The following is a 17515-nucleotide window of genomic DNA, read 5'->3' on the forward strand; positions in this document are numbered from 1 at the left end:
CTTTTTTTTTCCTAGAAGGTCTGATCACATGTACTCTAAAATCATATTCATTATTCAAAATGCAAACATTCAAGCATTCTTTCCAAGTCTCTCATTAAAAAAAACCTAATTGAAATTAAAATCAATTACCATTTTTGTTGGAAGTTGGAGGATAAGAGACTCCTGAAAGAGGCTCATATTTCAGTTTGAATTAAACAATTCATCACTGCTCCAAATGAAGGATTAACAAAACTGAGCTGGATTGCTCCTTATGCCAAAGATTTGTGCTCCTGACTAGTACAATGGTCATCTCACGTGTTCTTGTTGTGAAGACCTTCCCAGCTCCCTCCTGTTTTCAGGAGCGTTTGGATGGAAAAGTTCATTATTATGTGATGTAGCTGCATGATTCTACACTGTGTCATCTTTGCCCCTTGCTATTTGCATTTCCATTTGCTAATGGCATTTCCATTAACAAAGTCTTGTGTGCTTTACGGGTTTGTTTGTTTTAATTAATAAAACTTGTAAAATCATGCACTGTAATAAAAAGTGAAGAGCTCTGGCCATATAAAAATGTCTTTTTTCCCCAAGGCTTTACTCTAATGCCTTTCTCTTCCTTCCTTCTTCGAAATGTGGCTTGGATTAGCAAAGAATAAAGAAAAAAAATTATCAGAATAATAAAGGAAGAAGAACTAAAAAAATAATTTGCAGCCTTCGCAGACCAATCTGCTCACCTGTATAACTCCTGGACCATACGGATTTCTTGCTAGGGAACCTCTATATCCAAAAAACCCAAACCAAAACAGCTTTCTGTTTTGTTACCAGTTTTCACTGGTAAACCTAGATTAGTGTCTCTAGGAGCTGGGCTTCCCAATGACAGGGTTTAAACTTGCTGCAGATACAGCAGGCATCTTCAGATAACTGTTGTGAGGAAAGGCACAGTCCAGCAAATTGTCATCACTGACAACCATACCGAGCAGGCAGCCACTCAAACAACGTACCCAGCATCACCCTCTTTCAGAATAAATGCTCCACTTCTCAGGGACTTGATTCATACCATAGGGTGACACACTGAAAGACTCTATAGTGAGCAAGCACCTAACACGAGGACCATACAAAGGTATGCCCATGCTTGTCACTGGGCATACCAGCATGCAAAAATGAAACTCTTGTGTATCTGTGAAATATAAAACCTAAGAAGTATGCTATCAGATCACAAGTGACACCACCTCTTTCCAATGCAGGTTCTGCACAGAAGAACAGATAGGTTTAAGCTTACAGATTTTGCACATTACCCACAATGTAGCTCATGGTTTAATTCAGATCAATTCAGAGCCTAAGGAACCTAAACCTTTAATAAGGTGGATTCTTTTCAGTAGCTCAGATGTGACAGAAGAATTAGTTGATGTATACTCTTGAAACTGCATGGAGAAAACCCTTTTCCAGTCTCCTGAGGAAATCATCTTCTTAAAGTAGAAAAGTAACTGGACTTTATTTCCAGAGAAAAACCAGTTAGGGTCAGGGAGAACGGACAGGCAGCAAAGAATCCCCTTCAGTACACACACACATGCTGGTGTTCAGAAAGAATGGCCAAGCCTGAAAGAGTAACCAGAGGATTGAGGCTTCTGGTATAGGAAATCAAAGTCCTCACAAAGATCTCTAGAAAAGAGAGTTATTGATCAAGTCCACTGATATCTGACAAATCTTCAAACACTAACTGGATCTGCCAAGGAAGTTCACTAAAAGGTTATCTGAACGTCAAAGCAGTTTGTGCCTTAAGCTCTCAAGCACATCCTCATTTGTGGCAAGATGCTGCAAACATTTGACATGGCAAAAAAATCTGACAGTAATCATAAGCAGGCTGTGCCATATTTACAAAAGAAAGCTTTCTAACAGTATCCCTTCTCTATTGTCAGAGGAGATTCTGTAGCAACACAAAGGAAGGCAAGTGTCTGTAAAGTTATGCAAGCTGATACCATACACACCACAAAAACCATACTAAGCAAAGGGGGTGAGTCAATGCTCTGTAGATGGCTGGATCAGGCTATACAGAGACTCTGGAAGCACAAAGCCTTTATAAAGAATAGATTTTCTATTATTTTCCCAATACAAAAAAAGCTAGAACAACACTGGAGAAAACGCTGGGGAAAAGGATAGCTGCCTGCGGAGGAAGAGCTTTCAGCAGCAGTGATACAGGACTCCTTACTGCATAAAAGTAAATGATAACCTGGTAATGGGATGAGCACTATCCAACAATCCACTTTTCCTCCTCCTGTAACAACTGACCCACCTGGAGAAGTTCTGAAAGGCCAGGAAAAGAGGGAAGAACCCATCAAAGTCCACTACTCCACTGCAGCTCCATGAAAATCTGGGTAATTAAGGGAATCTCCCCGAACACAAGACAATTTTTAGCAGATTTAGAATTACTGATGTACATCGAAGAAGAGCATCTGTAATAAACCAGCAGACATGTCGCAGCTTATGAAAGACAATCGATACACCAAGTCATGAGAAGCAGTGATTACAAATCAAGGTGAATCGCACTGAACTTGGAATGGCATCACAGCTGTGGGTTAGATGTTCTTGAAGACATTATTTTGTACTCGATGGGAGATGTGCACCATCACATTCAATGCACTGTCTTAGTTTAGGTGTTTAGAGCCTCAGGTGATCTGTGCTGCACAACAAATCCAGAAAAAACTTTTACTTGAACTTTCTTGCCTAAGTCTTTGACACTGCCAGCAACCCAGGCTCCTGAATTTCAGGAACAAACATGGTTGGTTTGTGACTTCTATAAAGGTGTCTGAGCTCCACAGCGATAACCATAGCGCTCACAGAGAAGTCTACATAGCATAGGTATCAACTCCTGCAAACCCACTAGCTGAAAACAAACCCACCACTATCTGTGACTTCAGCAGCTCCAGAAGTGCTTACTCTGTGCTGGCACGAGATGAGGGCAGTCTGCACAAACACAAGTGAGCAGTAGGTACGTTCCCTGCTGAGTTGCAGGTCCACAGGCCATAAAACTGCCAGGCAGTGACAGAGCTGTCCAGCACGCTGGAGACACTGACCCAGATAACCTCACATTTCGCTTCAGAGTAACGGGCACCCTCAGAGCAGAGAGCGCTGAGGCTTTGCACACGCTTGTACTGAGAGCACACCTCAAGGGTGCCTGTTAAACGTTCAAGACCAGTTGTGCTTAAGGTGAACTACAACTTGGCATAAAAAAACATGACTGTCAGATGTTGCTTCAGAGCACCTCTAATACAAAACACTTGGGGTGTCTCCTGACAGACACTAAACGTTTCACCAGAGTGAAGATTGACATGGCACAGTGTTCTGGAAAAAATTTACTACAGAACTATAAAAGCACATCACTCCTTCCACTTTTCAGCTCATGTCACTCTGGAACAAAGTCAGATTTTACCCAGACACAATGTCGAAAGGTTTTGGTCCAGCACTAGTTTACTACAGCACTCCACTCCACTCGTCTGTCACCACTTTCCCCATGTGCCCAATCTGCACACACAGATCACAATGAATGGTTATGGTCTGTGAAACACTAACTCTTGAAGAGCTGATGTACAAGTATTGCCAACGTAGATGGAAGATACATTCTCAAAAGTCACCAACAATCCTGAGTGCAGAGCACAGAAAATATAGTTTGTACAGACCAAGCAGTTCACATTATGAAAAACTGCTTTTGTTTTTTCTTACTAAAGAGTCAAAAGACAAAAGAACTTCAACTGCATAGTAAAATATTTTGGTTACTCTCACTATGCAAGAATTCTGTTTCAAACTACAGAACTTAAAAGTACCTGTCTAAAAAGTGAAGAAGTGAATCATTTGTAAAGTATTGATTTACAATCATTTTAAGAGTACAGATAAAGGAATAACGTCATGCTGGAGTGCCAAAAAGCCACTGTACTTAACAGTGACTCCATATGGAAAAAATCTTACCAGCTCTGTTGAAAAGGTGTGTAAGAAGCATTCTAGGAAATAAGACATTTTATATAGCAACAATTGACAAATGCTTCAACAGTGTGATTTGAAATTATTTTGACTTTTCTGGAAAGCTATATTCCTTGAAAGTGTGTTAACATTCCTTTCTAGTCAAGCACACAAAGCCAAAACACCAAAGTGCTCTGTCAAACTGCAGCCCAATCACCACACAAGCCTGTCTATAGTCTGGTGCAGAAAGAACTAAGAAAAAGCACTATCATGAGCTAAACCAATTACTTTAATTATTGATCTCAAAGTGAGTCAGATTTAGCTCTGCCATTAATTTCAATATACTCACAACAAACAACAATGCAATCTGATTTGGTTTTGAGAAAGGAAGACACAAAATAAAGTGCCACTAATTCTTTTGATCTGTTATTCTAAATAAAATATTTTAAAACTCAGCTAGGCTTCATTTCTGGCAAGCAGTTTGCCTATACCAAGCCATACCAACATTAGTCCTGTTCAAGCACCTAATGAAATAGGAATGGGCAAGATACACTGCATTTACTACAGTCCGCACATGAACACCTAATAAGGAGTAATGCATTAAATCTACGTTACCCTCCTTCAAAAAGCAACACCTTAAAACAACTAAGTCACAGAATCACAGAACGTTAGGGATTGGAAGGGACCTCAAAAGCTCATCCAGTCCAATCCCCCTGCCGGAGCAGGAACACACAGATGAGTTTACACAGGAAGGCGTCCAGGAGGGTTTTGAATGTCTGCAGAGAAGGAGACTCCACAACCTCTCTGGGCAGCCTGGTCCAGTGCTCTGTCACCCTCACGGAGAAGAAGTTTCTTCTCAAATTTAAGTGGAACCTCCTGTGCTCCAGTTTGTGTCTGTTACCCCTTGTCTTATCATTGTTTGTCACCGAGAAGAGCCTGGCTCCATCCTCGTGACACTCACCCTTTCAATATTTATAAACATGAATGAGGTCTCCCCTCAGTCTCCTCTTCTGCAAAATAAAGAGATCCAGCTCCCTCAGCCTTTCCGGATAAGGGAGTACATGAAAACGCACAAAAAACCACAGTTGTCCCCACTATGATTCTGTCATTTCAGCAGTGACAAAACTTTGTTGATGCCACCTTCTCACCTGGAGCTCCAGAGCCCTGACCTCAGACAACTCCACCAACTGACAGCTTCCCAGGGCAGCCCCAGTGGATGCACTCCCTTCAAACCTTCCTCTGCACAACCAGCCAGAGACCTGATGACTCCTGCTGCTGATGCACACGTTACTCTGCTTTGAGAGCACACAAACACTATGTCCGTGAGTTCAAATACAATCCACCAACGTGGACAGGGTATCACGCGTCATTTGGCTAATACTAACATGTATTAAATAGCACTGCTTTTTCAGTTAGTGTGAACACAGAAATAAGAGGATTTTCACACCTGTAAGCTTGAATTCAGAAAGCTTTTAAACAAAATCAGGTCTAGTTTTGACTTTTACTAACCATCAAGTGCACAGTCCTGAGTAATGACTAAGCTTAATGACTGGGCATGACTAATACTTATAAATAATTAGTGCCTTCTCTCCCCCTCCCCCATGCAGAGAGAGGGAAGGAAAGAAAACCAAATGATACACTAGAAAAAAAGAAGAACAAAAGGAAGTGAGAGGTTGAAGTTCATGGTATGAACACTTGCCTCTTCTTCCAATCCACCTCTAACACCAGTATGCAAACATAACTGTGTGTATGTTTATTGAAAACTAGCAGCTCCTCATGCTTTTCTATAAATTTCTGCAGAGTTCAGCCACTCTCAGCCTTCATACTCCAGATCTCTTCTTCCAACCTCTTCCACTGATCCCTCAGTGAAGACGCTTCTGGTCACCACCATTGCCTCTTTTGTCACAGGTGCTGCAGGTCCTCAGCACTACTCCGTGGAGCTGGTACTTCTGACTCATGTGAGTACAACTGGTCCCACTCGCCACACCACCACTTATGCTGAATGCACCCAATGTTATTTCACTCGGAGAGGCACTAAATCTAACACTCCCTTACAGAAATACTTGATTAATAAACTGAAGGAAGGTGCAAAGACAGTTTACTACAGCCTTGCTGCCTCCTCAGACCATTTAAGAAAGACTAGAGCACGGCACTGCACCTCGTTGCTTAGTTTCTGTTTATACTCCGATACCTGGAGCACATATTTTTCAACTGAACCTACACTGGTTGTCTGTACAGTCTGTACAGCAAGTGCTTTATTCTGGACAAAAGTCCTGTGATGGCTTTTAGCAGTTCAATTCTCTCAGAAGCATATATTAATCAAGTTACAATGATAAGTTAGACCATTTTTACTAGAGAGACTTAATTCAACACAAATCTTAGACCGATGCTGAACAACACTACACACAAGTTATGTTACTAGTTGTCTAGGTACTGGTACAATGTGTTACAGAAAAAGATTTTAGTAATGCGTTTTAAGGAAAAAAGCATAAAAATGAAAAGCCGCATGGTGTTTATAGTTTAGAGTCCTAAGTTATAAACAGTTCTACACTGACAAGAAGTTAGTCAGTGTTTATCAATATACTTTTCCAAATCCCACAACAAGAGATTGGCAACTGAGTTGAACCTTACACTAAAATCCCATACAAATACACAGTAAAGGGACTGTCCTTGGGCAGAAACATTTATAGCCTATTTCTGCACTCTCCTGAGAATCAGTCTTGTTCTTTTCAAAGCGTATTACCAGTGATCAGAAAGTTACAAGTACAGAAACTCATCTTTTTAAAATGTTATTTCTAGCCTGACAACAGCTATAGAGCCAAATATCTACATTTGTACAATGCCTTATGACAGCTCTACTGAGGTGCTGAACTCTGCCTGTACTCTCAATACAGAAAAACGATGGAGCTCTATCAATTCCTTATGATTATCACCTCTTTCTTGATTATTGATTATCTATACCACTGTATAGTGATGACAATCAAGGGGTTTTTCTCACAAAAAAAAAATCTGTATTTAAAAAAACCCTGAGTTCAAGGCATAAATAAGGCCTCGAGGACAATAATTTCAGTTTACATTACACATTACACTAAAGACACCTAAAGAAAATTCCTCGAAGATAGGAGGCTCTGTGGTAAAAACTTGGCTCTCAGTACCTTGAGACACCTGCACCTCCAGAAGACCAGTGTTTCTGGCAGGAAATTACCACAGAATAGAAGCAGGGTAAAACTTTCCAGATTAATGTGAGAGGTTAAAACAGTCCTAAAAGGGTAAAAACAAAACACACACAAAACAAACATTTGCTTTATTCATGTGTCCATGGTCTCAATTGAAAAAAGTCTCGTCTAATCTGCGATATGAGCGATAACACACTCTTTACACCTCCCTAATTACAGCCTGGCCTGTGTACAGTTTTGATGCTCCTCCCTACGTTTAGGCTGGAAATTGGACCATTTTGCCACAGTAATTTAGTGGTACAATCTCCAGTGTGGACACAACCATATCGTTGTACAAGATGTTTACTATATAAGCTATTTTCCTTCTCTTATGAAGAAACATTATGCAACAGGGCTGATGCAGCAAAAACTGTACCCAGACAAGAAAGGCTTTACAACTTTGAAGAAACCTTTATCAGTATACACTACAACTTCTTGCGTTTAGGCAAGACTTTAATTAGTTGAAAACCAAACTTAAGTTAATGTATTAACAACTTATAACAACACAAAACCAAAGGCTGAATATCCCCCCAGCCCGTCTCTGTAACACAGCCATGTGCAAGCTGTCAGAGGGATGGACAAACTGAGGCTTCAGTCCCAGAAGCACCCCAGGGAAACTTGTTCAACCTTCACAGCTCACACACCTGTTGGTACACAGGAACATCCCTGTGGTCATGAACAGAAAAAGCCCTTTGTAACTTGTGAACTTGTGAATTATCTCTAGAGCTTGGCCTTCCTTCACATACAGCTTTACAGTTCACAATACAACTGGAATAACTGCCTACTAAGTACCACCAAAAATTTCTTTCTATCGTTGTCTCCAGTTGTGAGAAGCGCAATTTTCAAAATTAATTTTTTTCATGCCACTACTTCTTCAAATCTTCCACAAGAGATAATATGGCTAACATTAACAAGTTAAACTTGCTAGCACTTACTGTCTTCTACCTGGCAAAAGCCCCCTTCTTAAAAACAAGCAACAGCATGAAATTCAAGGAGCAGATTTCACAGATAAAGGGAGTTATAAACATTCATAAAGTTTCAACACAGAGAATAATACTGACAAGAGGAGTTATTTTCAGGTTAAAATGCCGATTTCAAGTATTTCTGTCAAAACCTGCATATCGTAACAACAACCAAGAAGTTTAACATGTTGTGTTCTTAAGTGTCTTGTGTGTCCAGTTCCTACCAAGCCGACTCGTAGTATTTGACCACAGTTTTTATGAGAACAGAAAGCAAGCTTTCCAATCCCTTCTCTTTGCTAAAACCCACTCAGGCTAATATCAGTATTTTCAACTGTGCTCCTGAACTACTTCATATATTTTTTCAGGATTCTATTTCCATACCACTTCCCAAAACAGAGAAGACAAACGATAGTAAGAGTTTTCATCCACCAAAACATTTTGTTTGAAGAGAGGTTGTCATACCTACTAATCAATGTCTTATCAGTGCCCCAAACTGTTGCATTTATATCCCAGATTGCTATCTTTGCTGCAGCACTCTGTGTTAGTAAGTGATTCAGGTCCTAGGCATCCAAATTTGTGGTTCACAAACTAAGATCCTGCATTTTAAAAATAATCCACATAGATTTCCAGAGGTGGAAAACTCATGTAGCTCACTGAGCATAGAAACACTACGTAACTACCAACAATCTCAAATCAGAAGCCTACTGAAAGCCAACAAACCCAGAAAGACCACAATTTGAAGTGCAGATAGGCACATGAAACAAATCCATACGTGCTCTTCCACAGGCTGCTGGGAACAAGAGTATTTTTCCATAGCAGAACTGAACACTATGTAGTCAAAGTCAGTAGCATTCATTGCTTAATGGAATCACAATTATATTCCCATTAGATCCCATCACTTAGAGGCATCCCTATCAGATGTGCAAACCGAGGCATTGGTTCGCCTCATGACACTTGTTTTCAACAATAACAAAAAAATCCTATCACGCTGCTCTCCGAGTCTTAAGTTCTTTGCGGTACAAAGCTAAGCACGCAGGATTCCTCAGTTCTGAAAGTTGCAATAAGAAAAAAGACAACTTTCAGCCTGGTGACATATGGCAGATCTGATGTAGCAGATTTCAAATAAAGCAGAATGTTCCTTTTGCTGATGCATTATTTGAACAGAAAATCCACCCCTCGTCTAGAAGAGCTCTGCTTAAGAGATCCGGTTATCTTTCTGAAGAGAGATACCACTTTATGCGCCAAGTATAGAACTCCCAAACCCTAATCTTGGCAAAATATCGATTCCCTCATGGCCTTGGGCAAGTCAGAACTTCTCTAACTTGCTCTTTCCCCCAGCTCTAATGCAGAGTTCATACTACTTTATTTACCAACCACATAGGCACGTTGCAAGGATTAAGTTTTGTAAAATGCTTTGAAAGTAAAATATACTGTAAGTACTATAAGAAACTCCCGTTATCACTGTGCATTACAGACATTATTTTTAACAAAATACAGCCATGCCAACACAGTTAACAGGCATATTGGCAGCACATGCAACATACAGGGAAACTATAATCAGGATATGTTTGAACTTGCTTGCTAGTCAGTGAGAAATAGATACAACTACATTCCACTACTTCATAGTATTTTTTCTGTTTCTCTGTATTTCCTGTATTATGGAAGTCTTTAAATTTCCTTATCTGTTTATATTCCTAGTTACTTTTGGCTCTTCTGGGTACACATTCCAAGTACGAAGTAACCAAAGACTGTTACGTTCAGTATGCAAAAGTAACACAAATCATTGGCTGATTCTTCTCCGCCTGTTGCTTTTCTCCATTTTCTCTCTGCTCTCTTTGGTCCACCAGCCTAGCACCCCAACTCCTTACTGAAGGAAACAAAACTACTCCTGCAGAAGGTATTTTTCAGTGACTCCAGTTCCAAAAAGTATGACTGCTCAAGTCAAAAGGACCTGAATCCATGCTTTAAATCAAGTATGTGTTCAGGTAGTTTTCCCACCCTAAAGACAACCAAGGCCTAAGTTCGAATCCTTCTTGGATAGTTAACAGAAGCTAAAAATCTTTAGCTTCTACAATAGCTAAGCTTCCATTTAACACCAAGTGAAGTTTCCAGCCTCTAAGACCGTGAAGAAAACCTTGAAAATAGCAGCAGTCATCCTCCAGGGTCTGCAGATGAACAGCACCATCTCTTCAAGTATCCTTTGCTTCTTGGAAGCAGCAACAGTAAGTCTGAACCAACGGTTACACTGCACCCACGTTCAGAACTCTGGAGAATTCCATTTTTTAAAGGACCTGCACCAGTTTCACAGTTGGGAAAGGCCCATCCTGTCATCACCACAGAAATGACCCATGAGGCGCCACCAAAACTGGATGAATTCTTGTCTCACCCCTTATCATCAGCTCCTGGCAGATCCAATTGACTTTTGTGAAAGTCAAGAAGAAGTTTTATTATTAGATACAACACAAACCAATTTTGCGATAGCAGTTCTACTACAGCTGCACAACTGCATCAATGCCGATGAGAATATTGGCCACGATCGCAGAAGTGAAAAAAGTTACATAAAGACAACCCAGCCTATCTGCTATCTTCATACAGGACTCAGTGTCACAGAATCCTGTTTATCCAGGAAAAAACCAACACATTACTCTTTAGGATCAAGCTAGTGCATTTTCCTAAGTACTACCATTCACTTAGAAGGGAAAATAAGAAAGAAAAGAAAGGGACAGAGGGAAGTAAAAGTTTCTAGATTTCAGTTTCACCGAGCTAGTAGAAAACCCATCCAGACCTTCCAGCTCTATATTGCTCTTACCACATATCTACAGCGCTTTCTCCAGCCTGCTCCTTTCTTTAAGCAGATGTCTCAAAAGCTTATTATAAGATGCTTGTACATGAAAACAAAGCAGAAGAGAGTAACAACAAAAAGCACCTGCAAGAACGGAAACCAAATCTTTGAACCCTTTACTGCTAAAGATAGACCTTGTCTTTGAAATTGTATCACGGCACTGCTGGAGAAGACAGTGTTCTGGAAAGTGATTTTAAAGTCCACAAGTTTTGTCATTTCACAGATGATTCTACATGTGTCAGTGATCTCTAAGCACTTTATGAACCCTTACATTGCAAAAGATTCACTTTAGGGCATAATCTCAGTCACACTTTTCTGCAGACTTTTCTGAGCATCTATGACAACAGAACACTGACTTAATGCTTTAACAAAGTTACCAATTTTCCTATCTCTTACCATATTATTGTACACAACACATTTCATATTACTGCTTGGAGTACTCTGAAACAAAGAGCTTCATACAATTTCTCTTCAGTCACAGTTTCAAATGATGTTTCAAGTTTAAAGAAACATTGTATAAAGAGAAACTTGTGTTCCTGTCCCCTATAAAATTATTTGACAGTATTTTCATGCATTTGATAAGAAGCTATAAATAAGGTTATTTTTGGACCTTCATTACCCAGATCTGTTCCAACGGGACCACAAAGTTCCAAACACGAGCTCCTGAAGAAAAGACTATGCACAATAACCCTCTTCCTAAAGATGTCAGTAGTGGAAACCCATTATCAATGCACAGACGCTCCGAATAGTACAGCTTCTTTGAGAAGCAATATACCAGAGACCAGTAAGGTCACAACAACTATGGCCCATTAGCCCTTCAAACACCTCTGATTTGGCCAGTCAATGCATTATTCTAAAAAGTACTATAATTTAAAGAACATTGATCAAGCTTACTTTCCACATGCTCTTTTTAAGAGAACATTTGAAATCTTTCAAGATTTATAACTTCCCAGTCTCAGATTAATAAAACTTAGTGACATTTTACATTTTGCTTTCCATCCTGAGACTGTAACTGTATTTTGGAGAGCTAACAATAGTATCCCAGGGTAAGAAAATAACTGTGAAACGTGCACTGCTTATTGGTCAAACCTTCCGTAAGAGTCTTCTAAGGGTCTGTAAGTCTTGGTGTAAAGAGTCACACGTGCAGTGTATGATCTCAAGCTACTTCATGCACTGAGTCGTACAAACTCTTATCAGTACACTACTAACTTTTAAAGACACAAACGTGCACGCAAATGTGATATGTACAGTAGACGCACAGCACTGCAGCTGCAGCTTCATACCAAACTGCCTTTAAAAATCTGGCCTACGACACTGTAATCTGAAATACAATTTCAAAAGCAGTCATCTGTTCTCCTTTCCCGAAGAATGTGTGTGCACTCTACTAAAGATTAAAGCAGTTGCATGTGGCTAGACTTTCAGAGGTGCTCAGCCCCTGCACCTGTGAGACGTTTGCAAGAGCTCAACACCCATCGGTTCTTAAGTGTTCCGTAAGAAATGTTTTATGCAAAACATTTTCAAAGTTGGCTACTTCTGCACAGAATAACAATGTAAAACAATGCAATTTAAAAAAAAAACTGTTCCACTAAAAAAAAATCCTTTCCAATACTGAGTTTGTCTTATCATGCAAGAACCCAATTTCTATGTATTCAGTCCTGTATTTTAAGAGTCATGCTATTCTTCTGAAGTTGCAAATATTTTTTTAAGTGTAGGATAGACAAGAAAAGCGCTTAATAAAAAAAGCTCAAGTGTTTAGAACCTATACTGTTTTACTTTGATCTATCGAGACCTCCAAAGGAGCAATTTATGGTCCAATTATGCTTAAGGACTGGCAACACTGCTTCTAAGAGTAACACATTTCAGTATGCTATGGCAGTTTGAAAACATCAGCTACCTGGAAAAAAGGTCCCACTGGACTCACCAGTAGTATTTTTCCTATGATCAGGTTTATAATGCAGTATTAGTGAAACTGTAGGTATACACAGCAACAGCCTGTAAACCTGAAAAATCCTTTGATACACTGTGGTAATAAATAAATAAGGTTTTTCCAGTCTACCAAATTACAAGCTCCAAATCAAGCACTGGGATTTCAAGGTCTGAGTTTTACTGCTATTTTTACAATTAGCAAAATGTCTCACTCAAATTACTCATATAGGGAATAATCTTTTTTACAAAAAAATAGGAATATTTATGCCAGTCAGCACTGAGATACACAAAATGTTTGACAGACTTCATCAAGCTACACACCATCACATACCACAGACAGTACATTACACAAGAAGTTGGTGTGTAGTAATGCAGGATGGGTTCTGATCTACCTCGCATGACAGGTGCATTGCTTTAAGGCCAGTTAGGAGTTTTACAGATGTATTTTTACTAAGACCAATTGAAATAGCTGATACGCAACTACCTCTGATTTCATTCAGTATCAGCAGCAAGATTTAATTAGCTGTTCTTTGTATACTGCCCTGAAAACAGTGGATAGTAAGAATACAGCTATTACTATATATTATTAAAAAGACAGGGAACTACGTGTAGGTTCACACAAGTATTTTCATTTAAAAATTAAACTGGATACAAGTACAAGCCTGGTTCAAAATAATAGCAAATATATAACCTTTAATCTCCAAATTTAGGATATTTAAGAAGGGACAGAACAGTTCTCAAAAAAAAAAATTGCTTCTCATGCTGCTTTTACCCGCTCACTGAGATCAGGACTAGATGCCTTGTCCAGAGATGCTCAGCACTAAGCATGGGACTAGCTACTACAAAAGCTGCAACCCTAGACACAACAGGGTGAGGTAAGGACAGAGGAAGTCTGCCTTCTGTATTAGAACTCCAGTGACTAAAAAGATGATCATAAGCTTCAAATTTGAGTTTTTAAGTCAGGCTTTGACAGTATTTAAAGTAAAAGACTGTAGTTTTCTTGTGCTGTATCTGCTGCTTCTCTATTCAGGAGTGCTCTGTGGTACTGGGGGCATGCAGGGACAGAGAGGGAACTGAACAGCACATGAAGATAACACGAACTACTGACAAAACCGCCTTAAAAGTCACAATGCCTTATGTGAAAATGACATAGCAACATTTCACTTGATAATATTCCACTGTCACACTTTGGCAGTTTGCAGCTTCATCTACACTCACATTGTAACAAAGATACCAGGAAGAATTACGTACAAATCATTACCACTGAAAAGACTTTTTGGTCACCTGGAATCGTATGCTAAGTAGTGGAAAGCTATTATGCTACTACTTAAAACCAGATGATTCTCATTGTTAAATCTAACACCTTTTCCACAGTTCACAACTAAACAGCAAGAAATATTATTTGGAACCCTTCCTCCCTACCAAGAAATAAGGTTCCAAAATAAAACCCCTCAATCCTCTTTACTTACCTGGTGGTAACTGAAAATTCTGAATGTTAGTTGGATTCTGAGGTGGCTGAGGCAAACGAGGTGCTAAAACTGTAGGAGTCAAAGTTGCTCTGATCCCACTCGTAGTTGCTGTTGGAGTCCTGGGCAGACTTTGTGCCACTGTATTGGCAGTGCCTTTAGCCATTCCTGTGGGGGTGCCCGGAGCTGCAGGAGGTATCCCACCAGGATTGGGAGCAATATTGGAGAGCCCAGCTTGCATAGTTTGCCCAATAATCATGCTACCCCCTGTAGTACTGGGCTGGCCACCAGTAGCCAGCGTCTGCTGCTGAGATACTGCCTGGACTATAGTTTTAGGAGACTCGGATTTGATGACCTGTGGGGCAGGAGCCGCTGGCACAGTGGAACCAGACTGGCTGTTCACAAGCGATGTCTGGAGGGAAACTCCAGATCCCACAGTGGCCGTAGCAACAGCAGGAAAACTCCCCACACTGATAGCTGAATTGATCACAGTACTGCTCCCGTTCTGAGTGGCTGTACCAGCAGCAGCTACTGTGGGTCCTGCTGTGTGTATCGGTTGCCTCACAAGCGTTACCGTAGGCGCCCCGGTTCCGATGCTTGGTGGCGGTTGTGAGGAGATAACAGTGGGCGAGGAGGAAGATGCAGAGGACACAGCAGTATTTAGGAAAGAAGTCTGGATGACAGTGTTGGAAGCAGATGGCAAAACAGCATTGACAGTACTTCCTTTCCCCACAGATCCAGGTCCATTGTTAACAAGTGGGGCCACAGCGGGTGCAGAAGCAGGGTTAGCAGTCACAGGAGTCCCAGAGAAAGCAGCACCTCCTGTATGGTGAGAGTTCATCACCACGTTACTCCCATTCAAAGTTTGCACTGTCGTGGTCCCAATCTTGCCATTCCTGGTGGACAAGGCAGTTGCCATGGTGCTGATAACCACCGATTTGCCCTGACTGAGGGTCCCTGGAGCAGCAGTGACTTCAGATCCCCCTGCTGCTGCAGTGGTGGTGCTGGTGCTTGTTGTAGTGGCTCCATCCAGAGCTGATGTCTGGGACCTGGTGTTATGATTAATAACTCCCCCTTGCACTCCTCCTGCCCCTGCAAAACAACAAGAAGGTTAAACAGAGAGAATAAGCAAGAAAAGTCCAGAGAAGACACAATGTTCTTCCTCATCACCAAGTCTTCTCCACCTCTCAGACTGCTTGCCCAGAGACAAGAAAACAGGCCAGAGTACAAACTGAAAAAGGCTTTGAAGATGTTATCTTGAAGCCTTCTAATTTCACACCAAAGACTTGCAGATTCAATATTAATTGCAACACCCCTGCTTTCAACACTGGAACAAGGCAAAATAAGTAAAAGATTTGATATGAAGCAAGGTAAAGGAGGAAAAATATCATCTTAGACCTCATCCTTATTCTAAAGCCTGACATCACATTTAGGAACAGGCGTGCAACTGCAAGGAAGGAAAATCAGCAACTGAAAACCCATTAATAAGACATATTCCCTACAACCAGCACATGTTACCCTGTAATCCTTTCATCTCCTACAGAGTAAGTCAGTTAGATCAGGAGGCTCAACAACAGCAAAATATGAAAAAGTGAAAGAAGAACATTGGCCTAGCAAGATAAGAAGTACTGCAAGGCCTAGAGTAGGTTACCAGAAGACTCCTCTGCTTTATTACAGAATTCCTTCTTCTAGACCTTAAGTTCCCACAGCCAGAGGTAGTTAAAAATAAATAAATAAAAAGTAAAGCAGGTTTTGAGAAGGGACAAGACGACATAGCTTCTTGTCCTGAATAATCCCCATGCCCCTTGGTGAGGCCTGGTGTTATCACAAGTACATTCACACACAGTCCAGGTCCTGGCCCTAAGGAGACAGAAATGGGAAAAGAATAGTGACATACAGATACTGAGATGCATGTTACACAGGTTAAGGAGATCCTCCTAGAAGAGCTTCAATAATCATGACAGAAGGTCTGTAATATCTCCTTACAGTTCAGCAACAAAAAAAGAAAAGAGAAAAAAAAGGAAGGAGGGGAGGAATTGCAGGGAAATTCTGGGGATACTTTTTTTTTTAATTCCCCTGAAAAACAGCTTCCCTCCATCCTCATGCAGTAAGCCCTCAGTCCTAGCCTGCACACTATTCCCCCACAATCTTCACAACACGAAGAGGGGGAATATTCCCAGGCAGCTACGGGAGAGAAGGGTGGGGGGGTGGAAGAAGACACTGTAGAAGGTGGGGTGTTGTGGCCTGAATTCCCTCCCTTCCTGGGACCTAGTGTTGTGAGAACACCCCCTTGAGGGCAGAGGAGGAATGAGAGGTGTTGAATGCCCCCTTCAAGCCCCTGGAACAAGGGAGGGGGTGGGGAAGGAATATCCAGGCAGGCAGATATGGGGGGGAAGCATTTTGAGGGACTTCCTCCCCTTGAAATCCCCCCTCGCTTCCTCCTCTACAGGAAATAGGTGTCATGATTAATAACACCCCCTTGCACTTCAGCAACAGAGAAAGGGGGAGGGGAAGGAGCATTTACACAGACAGCTAAGGCAGCATTATCAAGAGGGAATCCCCCCCGTAACCTCCACCCCTGGAAAGAGAAGGGGAGCAGTCGCAGGGGAGGCACAGCCATTACCGAGGGGGTGGGCTCTGCCTCCCTCAGGCCCCGAGATTAAGAGAGCCCTTTTACACTTCTTTTCCAGCAACAAGGGCAGGAAAAGAAGAGGGGACTGGCAGAGTCACGGACGGGCACTGCCGGCTCACCCTGCGGGGAGGCTGCCCCCACACATGATAAAACACCCGCTAGTAAGCAGAAGAGAGGAGGGAAAATAAAGGGGAGGGAGCAGAGACGCGGATACACACCGAGGGGGCATGATGAGGGGAGGCTCTCCCCCATATGATCGATACCACCCTTTGCACTCCCGCTCCTGGATCCCCCCTTTTGCCCCCCCGCTCCTGCCACAGCGAGAAGGAGGAGAGAGGGAAAAGGGGGGAAAGCAGTGAGGGAAGGAGGCAGCCGGAGCTGGGGAGTGGGGGGAGGGGAGGGCCCCTCTCCCTCAGAGCCCCCCACCCCTGCCCATGTTACCTGCTTTTGTGATCTCTGGGGCACTCAGTCCCATCTTGCTGCTGCTGCTGCTCTCTGTTTGGGCATTAGCATTGCCTCCTACTACTACTCCTCCAGGGCTAGGG

General features: G+C 41.6%; 1 protein-coding gene across 1 annotated transcript in view; it reads right to left on the minus strand.

Annotated features, from left to right (window-relative positions):
* The window catches only part of LOC104547254 (transcription initiation factor TFIID subunit 4-like), a 38612-nt gene extending 21103 nt beyond the window's left edge, over positions 1 to 17509 (minus strand). Inside the window, exons 1-2 of the mRNA XM_010192903.1 lie at positions 17412 to 17509; positions 14342 to 15430 (exon numbers count right to left, since the gene is read on the minus strand). Of these exons, the coding sequence (XP_010191205.1) occupies positions 14342 to 15430; positions 17412 to 17445 (1123 nt within the window). The 5' untranslated portion in view covers positions 17446 to 17509. The remainder of the gene's footprint in view (positions 1 to 14341; positions 15431 to 17411) is intronic.
* Between the last annotated feature and the right edge of the window lie 6 nt (positions 17510 to 17515).

This window comes from Mesitornis unicolor, unplaced genomic scaffold (assembly GCF_000695765.1).
Source record: "Mesitornis unicolor isolate BGI_N332 unplaced genomic scaffold, ASM69576v1 scaffold19210, whole genome shotgun sequence".
Taxonomy (NCBI): domain Eukaryota; kingdom Metazoa; phylum Chordata; class Aves; order Mesitornithiformes; family Mesitornithidae; genus Mesitornis; species Mesitornis unicolor.